We start from the raw sequence: 19,538 nt of genomic DNA, 5'->3' as shown, positions 1-19,538 counted from the left end.
CCGAGATAATTCTGTCCTATATCCCAAGTGCATCTGAGCAGGTTGGGAGAAGAGGAAAAGGATAACCTGCTAATATCTGTGTGCTCTCTAATTAGGAGGTCTAAGAGTGATTCCCCAGTTTCTCCACGAGAACTCTGATCTGTATCCTAAATCCTCATGATGGGACCAGAGGATCCCTATCAACACCCACACCCACATCCCTTGGCTCCAGCATCACAAGCTCACCGTTTGTAGTGTGTGAGGATTTTAGGCTCTGATCGGGCACAGCCAGTGGGGTTGATCATGAGTGGCAGCTCCATAAGGGGGTGGCGCCCATAGCGGAATAAATAGTTTTGACAGCTCTCCACCCCGGGCAGCTGTGGGCACAGTTCATACTCACCTTAGCCTGAGTTTTTTTGGGGTGGCCAAAGTTCTCAGTGCCCGCCAAGCCCCCCAGCTCCCAGCCCCTTCCTTACTGATTCAGCTATGCGAAGCACAGCGTGCACCGTCAGCCCAAAGAGCTCCTCGCCCTTCAGATACTCAGGGAAGAGTCGCAGCATGTCAGCCTCTTTTCTCATGGCAGCCACAGGCTCAATGATGCGATTCCACACGGCTAAGAAGCAGGGAAGAGAGCAGCCCTTAGAGGCAACTTCTGCTCACTGACCTCCAGTCCCTAACCCCAATCCAGAACCACAGTTGTTTTCTGTGGCCTTCAAGCCTCCCTATCATGAAGGTGTGCTGGTCTTCCGGATCCTCTCTTGGCCTCCTAGTCTCACTGTCTGTTAAGAAGCAGGAGGCTGGCCGGGCGCGGTGGCTCAAGCCTGTAATCCCAGCACTTTGGGAGGCCGAGACGGGCGGATCATGAGGTCAGGAGATCGAGACCATCCTGGCTAATACGGTGAAACCCCGTCTCTACTAAAAAATACAAAAAACTAGCCGGGCGACGAGGTGGGCGCCTGTAGTCCCAGCTACTCGGGAGGCTGAGACAGGAGAATGGCGTGAACCCGGGAGGCGGAGCTTGCAGTGAGCTGAGATCCGGCCACTGCACTCCAGCCTGGGCGGCAGAGCAAGACTCCGTCTCAAAAAAAAAAAAAAAAAAAAAAAAAAAAAAAAAAAAAAAAAAAAAAAAGAAGCAGGAGGCTTCCAACAACAGGGGGTCATCACAGAGCCTTAAGACAGAAACCCAGGGCCCAGTGGACCCAGCATAGGCCATGGAAGGTCCCTAGTGAAAGAACAGGCATGCTTTGGAGTTGGAAAGACTTGCGCTCAGGTTCTAGTACTGGCCATGGGACCCTGAGCCAAATACAGTCATGTGCAGCTTAACAACATTTCATTCAATGAGGAATCATATATACAACAGTGGTCTGGTAAGACAATAATACTGTATTTTTACTGTATCTTTTCTATATTTAGATGCACATACTTACCATATGTTACAACTGCCTACAGTATTCAGTACAGTTACATGCTATACAGATTTGTAGCCTAGGAGCAATGGGGTATACCACAGAGCCTAGGTGTGTAGTATGCTGCACCATTTAGGTTTGTGTAAGTACACTCTATGAAGTTCACACAATGACAAAATCACCTAACAATGCATTTCTCAGAATGTATCCCTGTCATTTAGCAATGCATAACTGTACTTAAATCTAAGACTCAGTTTATGTGTAAACTGGGCATAATCGTAGTACAATACTTACCTCATAGGGTTGTATGAACAAAATAAACTACACAAATCACTTAGCTTAGTTTGTGGCTCACAGTACACACTCAAAAAAAGGTACCTGCTCTTACTGTTATTTTATCATTAACACTAAAACTAAAATCAAATTTATTCCGATTTCATCCAGGGAAACACAACCACAAGGAACTCGGTTAGGATTAGGTTAGGTGAAGCAGACGATAGTCTCAGAACTATTTTCTTTTGTTCCATTGAGGATAGCAAAAGGCACTAGAGTATGTGAGATGAGATAAGCAAAATATTTTCAACTACAAGGGAATTTAGGGTGACAGAGAGGCTCAAACACTTTCACTGGGAATTTGCAAGAGACCCCCTGCCTGCCTGAGGTGGGGGAAGGAGGATCACTCACATAGAGGCTACAGGTCCTCTTACAGACACTGTAACAGTGACCCTGGGAGAAACTTTCCCCATACCATATTATCCATTTCAAGGGCCCACCGCTCACCCTGGGGAGAGGCATCAGTGAAGACCAGGTCCTCCAGGCCCTGCTCGATGACTTTGATTACAAACTCCGGCCGCCCGTTGTTCTCACCAATAGAACAGCGATAGCAACAGCGACGATTGTTGGTGCGGAGGCTCCAATAGATGCGTGTGGCCTCGTAGCCCACGGGATAGAGGGCAGTGGCACTATGAAAGTCAGCCATCTGGTGAGGCAGCAGCTGTCCAATGGCGTGGAACACAAGGCCCCCCACACGGAACATGTGCAGCCGTTCTCCCCGCTGAATGATGCTGGCGATTTGCTTCACCTCGTCCCGCTCAATGTAGACCCGCCGGAAGACAGCAAAAGAGCTCAGCTCTTGCTCACAGGGCCCCTTGATCTTATGCATTGGACACAGCATGGTCTTGTCCTTGAAGAACATGCACTTGGCACGGATGGCACAAGCAAAATGGTAGACATTGGGGCAACGCATGCGATTGCAGCTGCTGGTGGCACCAGTTCGCTGGCACAGGGAGCACTTGGTTAGCAGTCCTCGGTGCAGGGCAACCTCCACATTCATTAGTGCCCCGCCCTGGGTCTCGTACACCTCCGTGGACCAAAGGGCACAGTTGAGGTGCACCCACAGGTCCAGGTCCAGGTTCAGCAGGCGGGCAGGCCCATCAGTGGCCCCGTCACCCTCCTCATGACAGAAACAGCAGCGACGCATGTCTCGAGGTACCTTGTCAGGTCGCAAGGCTGTGCCAAGCTGCTCCATAAACTCTGCCACTTCCCGCTCATCCTCCTGCTGCCCGCTGCCCTTCTGGATGGTCAGCAGCAGCCGCAGCCGCTTCCAGCGCACTCCTTTCCATTTCTTGAGGCGAGGAGGACGGGAATCTTCACCTTCTTCAGGGGGCCGGGCACGGGGCTTGGGTCGGGCTGATTCAGGGGATGAGGCCAGTGGCAGAGGTGAGGGGACGGGTGGCTCAGCCAAGGGTTTGGCGGGAAGTTCAACCAAGGGTTCAGTAGGGGGACTGGCAGGAGAAGGTGCCAAGGGGGAAGGGGGCGGGGAGGGTTCTTCAGGAGGTGGGGCCGAGAGCTGTCGCACATCCAGATTGGAGACATTGTAGGTATAGCTGTGCTGGGTGGGTGGCTCTGGGGCGGGGCTCTCCTGTAGGAGGGTGCCCTGTATCATTAGTGCCAGCTTCTCATCTAACTAGCTCCCTCCTTCCCCTCACCCACATCCCACCCTCCCAAAAGGCCTCCACATTCTTTGCCCTAGGCAGCCCCTTTTTTCTTTTTTCTTTTTTTTTTTTTTTTGAGACAGAGTCTTGCTCTGTTGCCCAGGCTGGATCCAGAGGCACAATCTTGGCTCACTGCAACCTCTGCCTCCTGGGTTCAAGGGATTCTCATGCCTTAGCCTTTCGAGTAACTGGAATTACAGGCATGCACCATCATGCCTGGCTACTTTTTTTTTGTTTTTGTTTTTAGTAGAGATGAGGTTTCGCCATGTTGGCCAGGCTGGTCTCAAACTCCTGGCCTAAAGTGATTCACTCCCCTTACCTCCCAAAGCACTGGGATTACAGACATGAGCCACCGTGCCTAGCCAGCAGCCCCTTTTTTCTAACACCCACCCCTTTTTCTCCCCTAGACCTACCTGTTTCAGAAGGCTCAAGATGTCTAGTTGGCTCTTGAGGGTATAGCCAGGCAACACTGCATCAAACTGCTTCAGCCAATCAGGGCCAGTGTCTTGGCTCTTGCCTCCCAGACCCTTTTCCTTCCCACCTACAGAAAGGAGTGGATCAGAGCGTCCCAACAGAATCACTTCCCTCAAGTCCCAAAAGGCTTCCCTGCCACACTCACCAGGACCCTCAGCTTCCCCCTTCTTAAGCTCAGTGCCTGCCCGGGCAGGGCCCTCTGGGAACAGCACCTCATAGGAGTTGGGGATCTTCATGCTTAGCAGCTCTGCCACTGCCACCATCACACCATTCAGGTTCTGCCAGGGCCGGGGAAGGAATGGGAGAAACATGTCAGCCAAGTGTCTGAGGTGAGTTCTACTATCAGCTGGGTGGGGACAAGGACACCTAGAACCCACTCCCCAGAGTAGGAGTTCTATCCTGTGTCACCCAGCCCTGCTGTGAGCACTGATGGGAGCTCCACAAAAAGGGGACTACATCAACTACGTTTAGGAAATGATGCATGCTCTATCCATGACTTGGAGGCTCATGATACACGTCAGCAAATTAAAAAGACCTGAGGACTCTACTTGTAGTAAAGAAACCCATACTGTCATTTTAACTGTGTTTTCCAACTTTCTTTGACCACAAAAGTCCGTTAATATTTTCAAAACAGCTGATAGAGTCCCACCAAACATGACTGGGGCAATGCTGTCATGTAGTACCTGTGGCATTACACACACAGGTGCTCCTTAGTTGTTGACTTGTCTGTCTTTACTATGGGACTATGAGCCCCGTGAGGGCAGGAATCATGCTTCATATCCAAATTCCACAGACTCTAGCCCAGGCTTTCACATACAATAGGTACTCAGTACATGTTTTTAAACAACTACAGTTTTTCTTATCCAGACAAATTCCAGGGACTGCCCTCTGATCAGGTTCCCCTCAGCCTCGAGGTACCCCTAGGACACACCTTGGCTGCAGCAGCAGAGACTGTGAGCATGACTGACACCTCACTTCCTTTGCCCTTTTCCCAAGTTGTGGCAGGCAGCTTTCCAGGGACCTCCAGGTCAAGGGCCCCATAAGGTTTGGTATCTGGGAAGACTGAATGAGAAAGAGGGATTTGTGTAACCCCTGGCCGCCTCTCCCCTAGCTTCAGACAACCCAGGTGAACTGGGCCTGGCCCACATCCAGAGTAGCACATACCTGGGATGCTGGCCCGAGGAATGAGGGGGATGACAGGGGAGAGGGCTCGGTCCTCTTGCTCCCACCGGCCTGAGCCCAGATGAGGGAAACGAGGGGCCTCCTCCCCCAAGATGCTCTCAGGGGATGAAGCTGGCACAATGCTGTCAGGAGAATCGCTATCCTCATCACTCTCCATCCTAGGGACCAAAAGTAGACATTTGTTGCTACAGCCCTGCAGACTCCCCCTCCTAAATCTAGAGATGAATAGGTATCTTACTTGAAATCTGCCATTGGCCAAAGGAAATATGAGGCAACCTGTCCCCCACCCTTGTTCCTCATCCCCATTTCCGGCCCCACCCCTACCTGACATCCTCAGTCTGATTGTGAGGGGGTGTAGGCAAGGCGGCCAGCAGGTCTAGACTCTTCACCTCTGAAGTATCTGAGGGGTGGGTGGGGAGAAGAAAAGTCAGGTGAGGGTGGCCAGGGCTGATGGTACCTTCTCCCAATATTTTAGGCCTAATTAGCATGAGATCTCAGCTATCATGATTAACTGTCCTCCCACCTACCAGTTTGGGGCAGACAAGCTATATTTATTGAGTCTGTCGTGCATGCCAGGCACTGGCTTTATTTATTTTTTTCATAGACGTGGGGGGTCCTGTTATATTGCCCAAGCTGGTCTTGAACTCCTGGCCTCAAGCAATCCTCCCATCTTGGCCTCCGAAAGTGTTGCGATTACAGGCATAAGCTACCATGCCTGGTGGCAGTTGGCTTTAGATACACTCTTTGGAGTTTGTTTAGTCATTTAACAACTCCATTAGGTGAGTACTACAATAGCCATTTTACAGTGAGGAAACTGAGGCTCACACAAGGCAATCAAGTTACTTGGATACGGTAACACAGTTGAATGAATGCAGGAACCAGAATTCAAATCCAGATCAGTCTAGCTCCACACTCACTAAAGCTGGACTGTTCCTTCTATACAAAGCTTCATAAAGATGCTCCTTGCCACCCACCTCCCCTATTGTGTTTGCTCTAGACTCCAAATGTCCATTCTGGTCCCCAAGAAATCAGTCCTGAAGGGGCCCTTCCTACCTCAAGTGCCCTGTTATGTAAACACACAGGACAGCAGGCAACCCACTCATTTCTAAACTGTACAGCACACTAACTGGCTTGGACTCCAGCTACCAAACCCCACCAGGGGTGGTATCTGCTCTTGACTTACCCCTCAGTGCCCCTTCAGTATCCCGGGCAGAGGCAGCATCCTTGGGGTGCTCCCCCAGCTCTTCAGATGGAGTAACACCATTCACCATCTTCTGCTGCACCGATGGGGGTGGGGTGGGGGGCAGCGACGAGGGTGGTGTCGGCGGGTTACTCAGGTTATTCTGGGGGGTGGGGGGTGGGGTGTTGTGTGCAAGATGGCATAGGGAGACTGGTATAATCTCCTGGTCCCACTCTACGTCAACAATTCCCTCAATTTTCCATTCCCACCCTCACCTTCCCAAGAACTTCAACTATTCCCAAAAAATATTGCCATTTTTCTGACCTTGGTAAGCAGCTGGGAATAGTAGTCAGGGCCAGTGGGCAGCGCCCCACTTCCAAAGGCCCCCCTCAGCTGGCTCTGCCCATTGACTGGGCAGCCACTGCCAAAGGGGGCGAAGAGGCTAAAATTGGCGGTGATAGCAGGCTCCGTTAGGGGAAGCAGCGACAGCTCCTATGAGGGGCAAGATGACAAAGTTGAAAACCGGCAGCATTTGCAATGCTGTCTTGCACAGCTGGGGGACAGGGTGCCCCCTATCCTGGGATGGGACCAGGGGACTGGCTCCTGGGGGTCACCTGTTTCAGCTGTTTCAGCAAGGCCTCGCTGGCCCTGACCCCGTCCTCCTTCCGCAGCTTCTTTCGGGAGCTCACCAACCTGTCGCTTGCCTTCTGTACCCGCTTGGGTTTCGGTGTCAAAGGCTTCCTTGCTGCTGCATCCTAAGCCAAATAAGCCCAGTGAAGGCTGCTACCCTCCTCCTCAGAGCCCTCATCTCTTCTGTCTGACCCAGGTTCACTCATTCTGCCCCCCCGCTGGCCCTAGGCCCCACTCTACCTGCTCTACTCTAGCCAGAGTACTCACCTCCTTATTGCTGGGGGTACCCTGTAGTTTCTGCTCCAGCCCAGCCAGCTTGCTGTCAATGTGCCCGTTGATCTCAGCTCGCAGCCCCTCGGACCCCCGCCCAGTGCTGAGTTGCACATTCTTTGCCCGGAGTAGCTTCTGCAAGAGCAGATGCCCAGCTTCTGAGCGAGGGCCTGCCAGCAGGAGGTGGTTGCTGGTTCCTGGTGCCCCTATTGGCTCCCCATTGGCCTCCCTCTTCACTGACTGGGCTCCCAGGGCACATGGCTCTTCCCGAGGTTCTTGCTTGATGCTGAGTTGGGGTGCCTCAGGCACCACCTGTCCATTCACCTGGTCCAGATGCCCAGGTACCAGGCTGCTCTGCTCTGGCTTCTGGGTTTCTGCTAGGTTGTCTGGGGGATCCCAAGGTCCCATACCCTTGCCAAACAAGGTATCTGCAAGCTGGGCAGCAGCAGGTGAGACCCTCCCAGGAGGCAGCTCCAACGTTGGCCCCTGGGGCTTGGGGGTCCCTGGATGGGCGGGAGGGAGCTGGGCCTCAGTGGGAAGCTGGGAGCTGGGGGAAGGTAATTGTGAAGGTCTCTTTGGCTCTTGAGGGCTGGATGGTGGAGGTGTGGGATGGACAGGGCCAAGGACTGGTCCTGTAGATAAGGCTCCTGGTGGGGCAGGGAGCCGAGGTGGGCCCTGAGGTCGAGGCCCTGCCCCTAGCTCCTGGAGGGGGCCTGTCTGTGATCCAGGGAAGCCCCCAAGTTGAGGTTGGCAGCCCAGAAGGCCCTGGAGGGGAGAGGTCTGGGTCCCAGGCTCCTGGTAGGGTGGGGTCTGGCGTACTGCCTGACTCTGCTGCAGCTGCCGCTGCATGAGGAGTGCCTGTAGCTGCTGCTGCTGCTGAGGACTTAAGTGTCGCAGCTGTGGGTTTTTGGCCAGGACTCCTTGGAGCTGTGCTCGAAGCTGACCCACCGTAGGCATGATTCCAACCCCAGGCAGACCCTGCCCAGACTGGAGGACAGGTCCTGCTTTGGGAGGTTGTGGCCCTGTATTATTTTGCATGGGCCTCTCTAGCATGGGCTGTTGGGGGCCCAGAAGGTTCTGGGTCATGGGCCCAGGCTGCTCCCCTAAGGAAACAGAGGGCTGAGCAAGCAGGTGGGGCATAGATGAAGCCTCAGAAGATGATCCACTGACTAGCTGCCCATGGCTTCCTCCACTTGCTGTGTGGAGCAGGCTAACTTGTTGCTGCTGTTGTCCTGGAAGCCTCAGAGGTGGCTGCAGCTGCAGAGAGCTGGACTGAGGCTGGGGCTGGGGTTGGACAAGCAGAAGTTGTGCATCCCCAGAGAGTGAGGGCTTTACCTCTCCTGGTTCAGTGGCCATTGACTCAGGGGTAGTTCCTATTGCTAACGACCCTCCCTGATGTGTAGAGGGCCCCTCAGTGACCTCTGAAGAAACAGCCGGGTCTACGGTGTTTTGTTCCTTGCCCGTCAGGAGGAGGGTTGGGCCCAGGGCTCCAGGGCTAGAAAAGTGTTGAAGAGGCTTTGCTGGCATGCCAGGGCCAACTGCCACCTGCTGCTGCTGTTGTTGCTGAGGAGACAGTAAAGTTCGACTCTGGTTTAAAAGGCCCATCTGCTGCTGCTGCTGCTGCTGTTGGTGTTGCAGCTGCTGCTGTTGCTGTTGTAGCTGCTGTTGCTGCTGTTGAAGCTGCTGCTGCTGTTGCTGTTGTAGCTGCTGTTGTTGCTGTTGAAGCTGCTGCTGCTGTTGCTGCTGTTGTTGAAGCTGCTGCTGCTGTTGCTGTTGTTGAAGCTGCTGCTGCTGAAGTTGCTGCTGCTGTTGTAGCTGCTGCTGCTGCTGTTGTAGCTGCTGCTGCTGCTGCTGCTGTTGCTGCTGCTGCTGCTGCTGCTGCTGCTGCTGCTGCTGCTGCTGAAGCTGCTGTAAAGAGCCCATGGGCTGAGTGCTCAGTTTAGGCTGCCCACTGTGTGACATCAGACTCTGCTGAAGATGGGACAGCCCTGCCATGGACCCTTGCTGTTGGTGCTGTTGTTGCTGTTGGTGCTGTTGTTGCTGCTGCTGCTGCTGGGCTGTGACCAGCCTGTGTCCCATAAGGCCCTGACCCTGCTGTGCCAGCTGGGGGGAACTGAGCACCCGGGACTGGGTCATAAGCACCTGTCTGTGAGGGCCCTGGGGCCCCAAAGCTCCAGGGTGCTGCTGCTGCAACACAGCCACCTGGGCAGGGCCCAGCATGCCCTGGGGCCCCTGGGGTGGTTGAGGGGACAGCTGCTGGACCAGGAGGCCTTGGTGGCTGCTGGGAGGCAGAAGTCCCTGGGGCTTGGGACCCAGAGCTTGGTTTGTCTGTACTCCAGGACCCTGCTGCTGTTGCTGCTGGATTGCTACCTGTCCTAGAAGGTGCTGCTGCTGTTGCTGCTGCAATTTCTGGGCCAGCTGCATGCGTTGCTGCTGCAGCTGCAGCTGCCTTTCCTGTAAAAGTCTTGAATCAGGTCCAAGGCTTCGAAGAGCAAGGTTGCCAGGGAAGAAGCCCCCTGAGGGGCCAGCCAGGGATCCAGCCCCACCAGAATGTTGCTGTTGTTGCTGCTGGGCCAGAGCTGTGTTAAGGAAGGGGCCACCAGGCTGTCCAGGTAGTGCCATACCCCCAGGGGGCAGGCGAAGACCTCCAGCTTGCCCACCCGGAGGCCCCTGTGGTGGCTGCAACCCATGGCCAGGGAGCAGCTGACCAGGGAGCTTGGTGAGCAGCCGGGGACTCTGGGAAGGGCTAAGAGCCAGCACAGCTGAGTGTTGTTGCTGTTGCTGCTGCTGCTGCTGCTGCTGTTGTTGCTGCTGCTGCTTGTTCCGATATTCCGCCATGAGATTAGTGTGCTCCTTCTGCTGTTTCCGGACCTAACGTGGGAGGTCAGAGGGGTCAGGCTGGGACATGCTCCCCTCATGCCATCCCTCTTCCCTGCCTTCTGGGTGCTAGGCTGAAGTTTGCTTTCCCCTACCTGATCCAGCTGTTTCTGGATCTTGCTCTGCTGCTCTGTAACCAGCTTGAGCTTCTCAGCATCAGCTTCTGGGAACTCACGGCCAGCTTTTTTGGCAGTGCGCTGCTTGGCACACAGAGCCTTCCGGGACTTGCGGTGTACACCAATCTGCTCCTCTAGCACCTTCAGCTGCATCTGTAGGAGCTGCTGGGTATGGAACAGCCACTCCTCATACTGCCGCTGGTCAGCTTCATCTGGGAAAAGAAGCTGGGTGTCAGGACCTGCAAAATGGTAATCCCAATCCCTCTTCCTCTATATGTCCCAAACCACTTCCCTGCACCTTCCTCCCATGCCCCATACTCACTGATCACTCCCTGAGCAAAAGTGGGTGGGTTGGGACGAGGTTGGGAGGGATCACCAGCACTCCGCTCCTGCAATGAGAGAGACTGCTAAAGGGTCATTGTTCCCTGCCAGGCCCTAAGAAGGGTGCCCCAACGGCATAAGACACAAGTTCCTACTCCCACCTGACCACTTACCTGGCCACTCCCAGGTGCCACATGGTTCTGCAGATCACTGCCGGGTCCCCCCGAGAGCCTCTGGGCTAGCAGAGACACCTGCTGTCTGGAGTCCACCAAAGCACAGAGGATAAGTGTTGGCAATAAGAAAGTTGGAAGGCAAAGAAACGTGGGACAAGTAGGGAGGGGGGCCAAGAAGGGGTGTGACTGGGAAAGAAAAGGGCCAAACCCATTCCGGCCCTGATTCTTACCTGTTCATACCAGGTGCCACCCCAATGCTGCCCTGAGCCATCACTTTCTTGATGCCTTTCAAAGCCACCATCTTGGCCTTTGCAATAGGATCAATGATATCTTCTGCAGCAAATTTGTCCAGGTCTGGAGAAGGGAGAACCAAATGAGCTGGGCTATGGGGCCAATGCTTCACTGAATATCTGCGATTCCTTTCAACATCCTGACCTCAACCACACCAGGCAGAACAATGGCATGGCAAGGCAGAAAGACCACTGAATTAGGAGCCAGTCTGCCTGGGTGAATCAGCTCTATTATTCACAGGACATGTGGTCCTGTTTTTACTTGCGCCATGCTAGAAAAAGTGGCTCTGTAAATATTTGTTGAGTCAACCTGCATTATTTCACCTCAGTTTACCCTTTTATTTGATACAGATGATGATCCCTACTCCGTCTACCTCAGAGGTGTTAAGAGGATCAAACGTGACAAGAATTTAAGTACACTTTATGACTTGGAAAGCATTCTTCAAATGCAATGTTCTTAGTGCAACTAGCACAGCCCAAGAACCCAAGATGCTGGCACTGTTGCAAAGCCCTAGATTCCAGAGCTGTTTTGGGTACCGCATGCATCACCTGTAGTCCACTCTCCTGTCTGTCTAGAATGCTGGGCAAAAAAAAAGAAACAACCAACTACCAAAAAGTTAATTAAATCATCCTAAAATCCCACACTTCGTATATTTCTCCACTGCTCAGAAAACTTAACTGAGCGCCCAGTTTTTCTTTTTTTTTTTTTTTTTTCTTTTTTTTTTAAGATAGAGCCTTGCTCTTGTCACCCAAGCTGGAGTGCAATGGTGCCGTTTTGGCTCACTGCAACCTCTACCTCCTGGGTTCAAGCGATTCTCCTGCCTCAGCCTCCCGAGTAACTGTGATTACAGACACCCACCACCAAGCCCAGCTAAGTTTTGTATTTTTAGTAGAAACGATGTTTCACCATGTTGCCCAGGCTGGTCTGGAACTCCTGACCTCAGGTGATCCACCCACCTCAGCCTCCCAAAGTGCTGGGATTAAAGGTGTGAGCCACAGCACCTGGCCAGAGCTCCCACTTTCTTAAGGACTAACCAAACTCCCTCTCCTGGAATTCTGAGGCAGTAAATAGTTAAGAGGAGTACCGACCAGACTTCAGATCTAGCTCTGCTAGCTGCTGTGTAATCTTGGACAAGTTACTTAACCTCCACTTCTGTTTCCTCTTCTGTAATCAAAGATAATAACAATACCTATTTAATGAGTCTGCTGTAATGATTAAATTGGACAAAAAGTGTGAAGTGCTCAGTAAACTGCTTGGCAAATAGTAATTACTCAATAAATGCTATTATAATTTGAGGTCTTTTTCAATCTGGCCCCCATATTACCTCACCAAAATTATGTCACTTACTTCACTCTAAACAGTTTACTCCAGCCTAACTAATTCACTCACTGTTCTTGAAACATCCCATAGGTTTTCCCGCCATTACAGCCTCAATGAACTTTTTCACCTATCCCACTTTTTTTTTTTTTAAAGACAGAGTCTCGCTCTGTTGCCCAGGCTGGGGTGCAATGGCGTGATCTCAGCTAACTGCAACCTCCACCTCCTGGGTTCAAGCAATTCTCCTGTCTCAGCCTCTCGAGTAGCTGGAACTACAGGCATGCACCACCACACCCAGCTAATTTTTATTTATTTATTTATTTTTGAGATGGAGTTTCGCTCTTGTTGCCCAGGCTGGAGTGCAATGAGGTGATCTTGGCTCACCAAAACCTCTGCCTCCTGGGGTCAAGCAATTCTCCTGCCTCAGCCTCCCAAGTAGTTGGGATTACAGGGATGCACCACCACGCCTGGCACACACCCAGCTGATTTTTGTATTTTTAGTAGAGATAGGGTTTCATCATCTTGGCCAGGCTGGTCTTGAATTCCTGATCTTAAGTGATCCACCTGCCTTGGCCTCCCAAAGTGCTGGGATTACAGGCATGAGCCATCATGCCTGACCTCAACTGCTTTTTTTTGCACCACCACTCTTCAAGTCCTAAGCTTTCAACTTCACTACAGCCACAAAGGCTCTGCTACTTAGGCTTCATTCATACATTCATTCCATTTATTCAAACATCTGCCATATGCCTACTATATGCCAGAACTGTTCTATCTTCTTAAAAGCTACAGTGTTTCTGCCTCTACCACTAGTATGATATTTAGCCAAAGTTCCTTGTGTCCCATCTTAAGTGCGGATTATTTGAGGTCTCTAGCCTCAGTGCCCATTTAGTGATAACAATGATCACCCTGAGTAACTTGGCTATGTTACTAACCGAGGTTACCTGTATCTGGGAAGAAGCTGTTTGCCAGCTGCTGCTGCATTGCCAGTTGCTGTGGCTTCATGCACATGGAAGGTGGCATGGTGCCCATGGGCTTCTGTGATAGCACTGGCTGTGAACTCTGCTGGGGTACCAAGCCTGCCTGCCCTCCATGCTGCCCACTTAGCATATGCCCTTGATTGGACACCATAGCCATGGATGGAGCCAGGCGCTGCTGGAGGGCATGAGTTGGTGGCTGGGTGGGCATCAGTGGTTGGGGCAAGCCTGGCTGTCGGGCCCCTCCAAGACCCAGGGAAAGCTGCTGCTGGGACCCAGCCAAACTGGGAGAAGAACCCTCATGTGGCAAAGACATGGCCTGGGCAGGGCCTGGTGCAGACAGTAGGGAATGCTGCTGCTGCTGCTGCTGTTGCTGCTGTTGCTGGGCAGGCTGCAACTGTGCTGAAAGCTGCTGCTTCTTTTGCAGCTCCTTCTTCTCATGCTCCAACAGGTCCTCAATGAGCAGGGGTAACTCGCTGGCTACCAGTGAGCTCTCCATCTTGTCTAGCTCATCCCCAGATGCTACAGGTCCACCAGGCAAGGTCAAAGCCCCACTCTCGAGCTCAAACTTTTCTAGCAGGGAGGATCCTCCTGGACCACTCAGTGGGCTGGGGGTCAGCAGGTGAGCTGGTGGTCCTCCTGTGGCCCCAAAGGAGCCCTTCTCAGCTGTGTGCCCACTGCTAGAAAATGGCCCTGTGCCCATCCGGGTATCCCGGCTGCCCATCACGCTCTGTCCTGGCTTTAGCCCCAGGCCAAGGGAATTGGCAGCAGGTGCGGGCTCTACCTTGGGGGTAGTAATGGTGAACTGGCAAGGGGAAGGGTGGCGTCCACCCTCCTCCACCTTGGGCTTCACCTCAGGGAGCACAGATGCCAGGCGGGGCTCAGAGGCATCAGCAGCAGGAGGAGGGCGCTCCTCAGGGCCCAAGGGTCCTGGCTCCACCCCACGCAGCAGGGCCTCCCGTTCAGCCTTCTCATTAGCTGATTCTACCAGCCTCAGGTGCTCATTGAAGATGTCCTTCTTGTCCCCAGTGTCCAGCTCAGGATCAGTATATGCCAGCAGATCAAACTCATCTCCATTGAGCAGGTCATCCAAGTGGGGGTCATTCGTCTCCAGGTTTTCTAAGGTGCCCAGTTCATCATCACCCTTGGCCACATCCACACCCAGACCCAGGTGAGCAAGCTCTTCATCATCCTCTAGGGCTTTGTGGGCATCAAAATCATCATCCAGCTCGGGATCCTCACAGGGCAACTTCCCAGCTTCCAGGGCCAGAGGAGTGGGGCGGCCAAGCTCAGTGCTCGAGGCAGGTCGGCTGACCAGCTCCAAGCCAGTTGGCAGGGTAGGACCCTTGGTGTGGGGTGTCGGATGTAGACTGTTGCTCAATTCAGGGGCCGGTGGGGCTGAGGGTTTCTGTGGGGGAAGACCTGATACCGCCAGGCCCCGAAGCCCTTCAGGAGCCAGTCGGTGGGTGTCCTCACTTACAGGGTAAAAACGGGGTCTCTGAGGTGGGCCCTGACCAGGAAATGGAGTGCCCCCAGGTCCCAGTCCTTTCTGTACATTGTGCCGCAGCTCAATGAACTGGGCAGGACCAGCTGGACCAGGCACTGGTTCACCAGGGCCTGGCAGACGGGTGGGAATTCCCGCCAATGGGGAACCTAGAGCTTGGCGGCCAAGTTCAGGTACAGGAGTTGACGGAAAGCGAGCTGACATGGCAAATCGCATGGAGGTTGCTGCTGTTGCCTGTTGCTGCTGCCATAGTTGTTGCTGTTGCTGCTGTAAGGGCAGGGACCCAGGATAGGGTGCTCGCTGATAGAAAGCTTGGGAGCCTCCTACCAGTTGCCTGGAAGAATATACAGTAGTCAATAAGATGAAATCAGATGAAAAGGAGCAAGAACATGTGCTTACGGCAGTGAGGAAGGATAGAATTAATGCAGTGAGGAAGAAAAGGAATGAGGAAGAAGAGAAAGTGATACTGGAAAAGGATTAGTGCTACAGGAAAATCACAAGAGCGTGCAACAGTGATAAAATTCATACCCCTTGGTTTACCCCCAGAGAACCTCCTGGAGCCTCACCGGCTGTTGACATCCATAGACGAAGGCGTGGCTGGTGGAGGTGGCCGGGAGAGTCGGTCATCGCCAGGGAAGGACCCTTGTCCCAGGATGGGGCCACTCAGCTTGCCTGGGGGCAGCCCCACAAGGTTGCTCTTGTCCTAGAAGAGACAAGGTAGACGAAGGTGGGGCAACCTTCAGTATCCTGGCCCCACTATCCCTTGTCACTCTACCTACCTGAGTCCCAGCAAAGGCGGTCTGGCCTCGACTCAGCTGCTCAAAGGCAGGGCTGCTGGGCTCAGCACCCCAACTGCCTGGAGGCCCCACTGCTCCTGCAGCTGCTGCAGCTGTTTCCTTCTCCTGCCGCAGGGTGTTGCGCTGGATCTGCTGCCGAATCAGCAGCTCTCGTAGTCGCTGGCGCTGTGCAAAAAAAAAAAAAAAGAAGAGGAATAAGCCCATTCTACTCTAATCATGGGGCTAACCCAGAGACAGCAGTGATATGTGGGGCTTAGCTCCAGGGTGTCAACTTACTTGTCGTTGCTTCTCCAGCTCTGTTTGGCTAAGGCCGGACATGCCTGGGTCCTGGGTACCTGGGAGTTCAGGTGTCGCCAAAGAGCTACCCATTCCAGCCCCTGGGTCTTCTCGCTTTTCGACAGGAGAGGTGATGCCTGATCGCTGTGAGGCTCCATGGGACAGGTAGGGGAGGGATCCGTCGGGTGCAGGTGGTGGCAGAACTGACGGGGGGCGTAGCGGGGACAGCCCATAGCTCTCCCCTGTGGACCCGCTGCTGGGCCCCAGGGGGCTGCCCGATGGGTGGAAGTTCCCTGTGGCTACTGCGTAGTTTGTGCTTTGAGGCTTGCCCAAGGTGGGGCCGGGCCCAAAATGGCTGTTGATCCCATGGGGTGGCGGGAGACCAGGCTGAGGGACAGGGGGCTTTAGGGAAGGCTCCCCTACCGCCTGAGGGAAAGTGAAACGCATGGGAGAGGGGGTGCCCACAAATGCTCCCGTCCCAGGGGACCGGACAAAATTGGGGGGCTGCCCACTTGGGACCTTGGTATGGAGCTCACCTGCCGGCCCCGAGGGCAGGGCTGCTGGGAAACCCCCAGCCCCCAGTGAAGTGTGGGCTAGAGACCCAGCCTTAAAGGCAACTTCAGGGGGCTGGGGTCGGGGTGGCTTATGCAATGGGGCAAATGGGTCACGGGACTGAGGGCGTGAGGGTGGGCGAGAATAAGGGTCAGGGGACTGGAAGCGAGGGGTAACGGGGGATGGGCAAAAAGCTTCAGCAGACAGAGGACGGGGTGTCAGTGGAGACTGGGAGCTGGACTGGGACTGAGGACTGGCAGGCACTCGGGAGAAAGGGTCGGAAGGCAGTGAGCGAGGGGGCAGAGCACAGCAGCTCTCAGGGGGCGGAGGCTGGGGCCGAGGAGTCAATGGGGGCTGAGCATAGGGGTCAGGGTAGGAGCCAGTGCGAAAGATGTCTGGGTGACTTGGAGGAGAAGGGGCCAAAGCCTGGGCAGGGGGTGGCTCCTGGGGCCTTAGGCCCAAGCCCGGGCTCTGGGGCTCTACCTGAGATGCCCGAGGGGTCAGGGGGGCTTTGAAGACATCAGGTGTCTTTAACTCCAGGCCACCCAGGTGGGGGCCTGAGGAGGGTGAGTCAACAAAGCCCAGGTTTGGGGGCCCATAGCTAGGAGAGGACGCCCCAAGCTCTTCCTTCTTCACCTCTAGGGCCTTCCGGGACTCCCCAAAAGGTGGGGGCGAGAGCAGGGGCTCGGAAGCCTTGCCTCCCCCTACCCCAGGGCTCTCAGGCACAGCCAAGTTATCCAGCGAGGGGCAGCGGGGTTTGAGGAATGGGTCAGGTGTGGAGGGCTGGTGTCGGGGGGTGCCAGGTGGGGTAGTGTGGAATTCCCCTGGCTGGCCAGTCCCAGGACGAGATGAGGCGCCCAGCATCGGGGGCTGCGCAGGGGCCCCCGTCGGACTAGGATAGGGGGGATAGGTGGGTGGTGCCGTGGGGAAGCGGGGCTCCAAGGGATAGGCGGGGGTCAGTCCAAAGGGGTCCTGTGAAGGCACTTGGGCGGGCACCTGGGGTGGGAGCTTGAGAAAGAGCTCACCAGGCGAGTCAGGGCCGGGCACCGAGCCCGCTGGCGGCTTCAGGAACCCGTCCGCAGAGGTAGACAAGCCGGCGGGGGTAGCGGGGCTGCCAATGAAAATGGTGGGGGCAGCAGCCGGGGGCGGGCTGCCCAGTGCCCCTGGCTGGGGGGGAATGCGGAGATGTAGGGCCGGTCGGTCAGTCTTACGGGCTATGTCGCCCACCTTGGTCTGCTTGTTGATCTGGCTCTCAGCCTGCTACAGGGGGAGACCAAGCACAGGGCAGTCAGGCTGCTGCAGGCAGGCCCCATGGCCCTCCACCCTCAAGAGAAGCCACCCACTAGAGGACTGCTACACCCCAGCCCAGCCCCACTCACCTTCTGCACCTTGTTGATGCGGTGAGCTGCCCGATTATCTTTGGCCTTTTGCTGAGGGATACAGGACACAGCCTTAGGGCCTAGTGCTTGGTCTCATGCCCCGCCCCCATACTGTACAGTGTTTTCACACTCCCTACCCAGAAGCTGATCCCTTCGGGCCTAGCTGCTTTAGGAGTGGGGAGTGGAAAGAACTGAGGTAAATTACCCAAAGATCCCTTCCTCCCTCTCAGTTCTCATGCTAACCCATGCTCCTTTCTGTCTCACCAGGTAGGGGGCTTTGTCAGCTGCTGGAACCTTTCTCCAGAGCTTCATAATTTGTTTGCAACGGCTTGACCAGTCTGGAGGGCAGAGGGAGTGAGTCAGAGGAGACTTGGCAGGCAACCCCTCCACCTGCCATGTTGCCAGGCTGTCTCCTTTGCCCTCGTCCCACAGGTACCTGGGTAATCTTGCTTGAGATTAGGAAAATTAATGTTGGCATACAGCACGGGTGAGATGGTGGACAGCTGGCCCAACTCCTCATCCTTCTCCCAGCGCTGAAGACTCCGCTGGTTATAGGAGAGTCCGTCGCCCTCACCCTCCGTGGTGGGGGTTGTGGGGGTGGAGGGCGTGGTGCCACCTGAGCCTGTCCAGGGGCTGTCGGGCTCACCGGGTTCTGGGCTAAAGAAGCCCCCGCGCTCCCTGGGGCGCAGGGGCAGAGAGTCACAGGGTGCAGGGATGCCAAGTCCCACCCCAGACAAACTGCCCAGAGCCTCAGGCCACTGCCCTGCCCCAAAAGAGGAGGGCCACTCACAAGGGAATGGGGAGGAACAGGGGAAGTGCTGCAGGAGTCGGAAGGGGGCGAGGCATGAACTCAGATGGAGGGAAAGGACAACAGGGACTGCCCATGAAGTTTACACAGAGACACCAACCTAGAATCCAGGAACGGGGACTGGCAGAGGCCTGGGTAGGAGTCCATTGGGCTGCTGGAGGGCAGATTGCCCAAAGGGAGTCCACCTACAAGACGAACAGGATCAGAGAAAAGACAGCGACTGGCCCATCCTGGAGGCAAGCTTGGTTATGTCAGTCTTCAGACCACTCCCATCCGTATCACCTTGAAGAAAGGGTCTCTGCAGTGGCGTACGGCTGCCTTCTAGGCCAGGGGTTCCGCAACCCAGATGCTGCTCTCGTTCAGAGCCCAGAACATCCTTGAAGAGCTGCTGCAGGTCCTTGGATTCCATCTTGGGCAGTTCTGTAGGGGAATGAAGGATACTGCTGAGGAAGACTGGGAAGTTCAGGTGACACAACAGGTCTACAAATGATCATGGCCAAGGAAGGTGCCCAGGACTCCCCACCAGAGAAGCTGTACAGATCATAGTCCCACAGATAGGACCTCCTCCTTCTCCCACAGAAAACCCTTATACACAAACAGGTGTGGGTCACAGCCTCACCTTCTGTGGAAATCCTGTCTAAGTCAGAGCTAAGCATCCCTTCACCCGGGGTGCCTGGTTTCTCAGGGTCACTGGGCACTGGAGATGCCTTCACGCCCCCATCCTCAGGTCCTGTAAATGCCAGGAGAAACCCATTAGTCAAGGCCAGTATGGGTCATGGCCACTCTGAACCACAGAGGGTCATGGGACAGTTTCCAGCCTCCAACCCGACAATGCTCAGGGGCATGGCAGAGGGACAGAGGCAAGGCCAAGACAGGACAGTCCCCCCGGCAGCTCTCACCTGGTGTATCAGCTTTGCCCTCGAGGCCACGGGATTCTTCATCTGCAATATCTGGACCATCATCGCCTATGAGCAAGAGTCCCCACTCCAATCAGAGATGTCCTACATCTGATGCCCAGAGCAGGTCTCCAGTCCCACA

The 19,538-nt window shown here is 54.7% G+C and overlaps 1 protein-coding gene across 4 annotated transcripts in view; it reads right to left on the bottom strand.

Moving 5' to 3' along the window:
- Positions 1 to 19,538, bottom strand: part of KMT2D (lysine methyltransferase 2D) — a 42,546-nt gene that overhangs the window by 5,357 nt on the left and 17,651 nt on the right. For 3 of the 4 annotated variants that reach the window (XM_010385416.2, XM_030939631.1, XM_010385417.2), the window contains exons 25-51: positions 19,400 to 19,465; positions 19,120 to 19,230; positions 18,783 to 18,920; positions 18,601 to 18,685; positions 18,129 to 18,370; positions 17,957 to 18,030; positions 17,693 to 17,743; positions 15,762 to 17,573; positions 15,468 to 15,650; positions 15,255 to 15,391; positions 13,152 to 15,022; positions 10,833 to 10,956; positions 10,603 to 10,687; positions 10,431 to 10,497; positions 10,088 to 10,320; positions 7,113 to 9,986; positions 6,830 to 6,970; positions 6,540 to 6,707; positions 6,219 to 6,378; positions 5,360 to 5,435; positions 5,018 to 5,193; positions 4,785 to 4,915; positions 3,999 to 4,131; positions 3,793 to 3,920; positions 2,166 to 3,306; positions 456 to 592; positions 226 to 356 (exon numbers count right to left, since the gene is read on the bottom strand). In XM_010385416.2, the coding sequence (XP_010383718.2) occupies positions 226 to 356; positions 456 to 592; positions 2,166 to 3,306; positions 3,793 to 3,920; positions 3,999 to 4,131; positions 4,785 to 4,915; positions 5,018 to 5,193; positions 5,360 to 5,435; positions 6,219 to 6,378; positions 6,540 to 6,707; positions 6,830 to 6,970; positions 7,113 to 9,986; positions 10,088 to 10,320; positions 10,431 to 10,497; positions 10,603 to 10,687; positions 10,833 to 10,956; positions 13,152 to 15,022; positions 15,255 to 15,391; positions 15,468 to 15,650; positions 15,762 to 17,573; positions 17,693 to 17,743; positions 17,957 to 18,030; positions 18,129 to 18,370; positions 18,601 to 18,685; positions 18,783 to 18,920; positions 19,120 to 19,230; positions 19,400 to 19,465 (10,675 nt within the window). The remainder of the gene's footprint in view (positions 1 to 225; positions 357 to 455; positions 593 to 2,165; positions 3,307 to 3,792; positions 3,921 to 3,998; positions 4,132 to 4,784; positions 4,916 to 5,017; positions 5,194 to 5,359; positions 5,436 to 6,218; positions 6,379 to 6,539; positions 6,708 to 6,829; positions 6,971 to 7,112; positions 9,987 to 10,087; positions 10,321 to 10,430; positions 10,498 to 10,602; positions 10,688 to 10,832; positions 10,957 to 13,151; positions 15,023 to 15,254; positions 15,392 to 15,467; positions 15,651 to 15,761; positions 17,574 to 17,692; positions 17,744 to 17,956; positions 18,031 to 18,128; positions 18,371 to 18,600; positions 18,686 to 18,782; positions 18,921 to 19,119; positions 19,231 to 19,399; positions 19,466 to 19,538) is intronic. The other variant, XM_030939632.1, reaches the window with a different exon arrangement.

The sequence above is a fragment of the Rhinopithecus roxellana genome, chromosome 10 (assembly GCF_007565055.1).
Source record: "Rhinopithecus roxellana isolate Shanxi Qingling chromosome 10, ASM756505v1, whole genome shotgun sequence".
Lineage (NCBI taxonomy): Eukaryota > Metazoa > Chordata > Mammalia > Primates > Cercopithecidae > Rhinopithecus > Rhinopithecus roxellana.
Note: the sequence above shows the minus strand (reverse complement) of the source record. Positions and strands in the feature narration are given on the sequence as shown.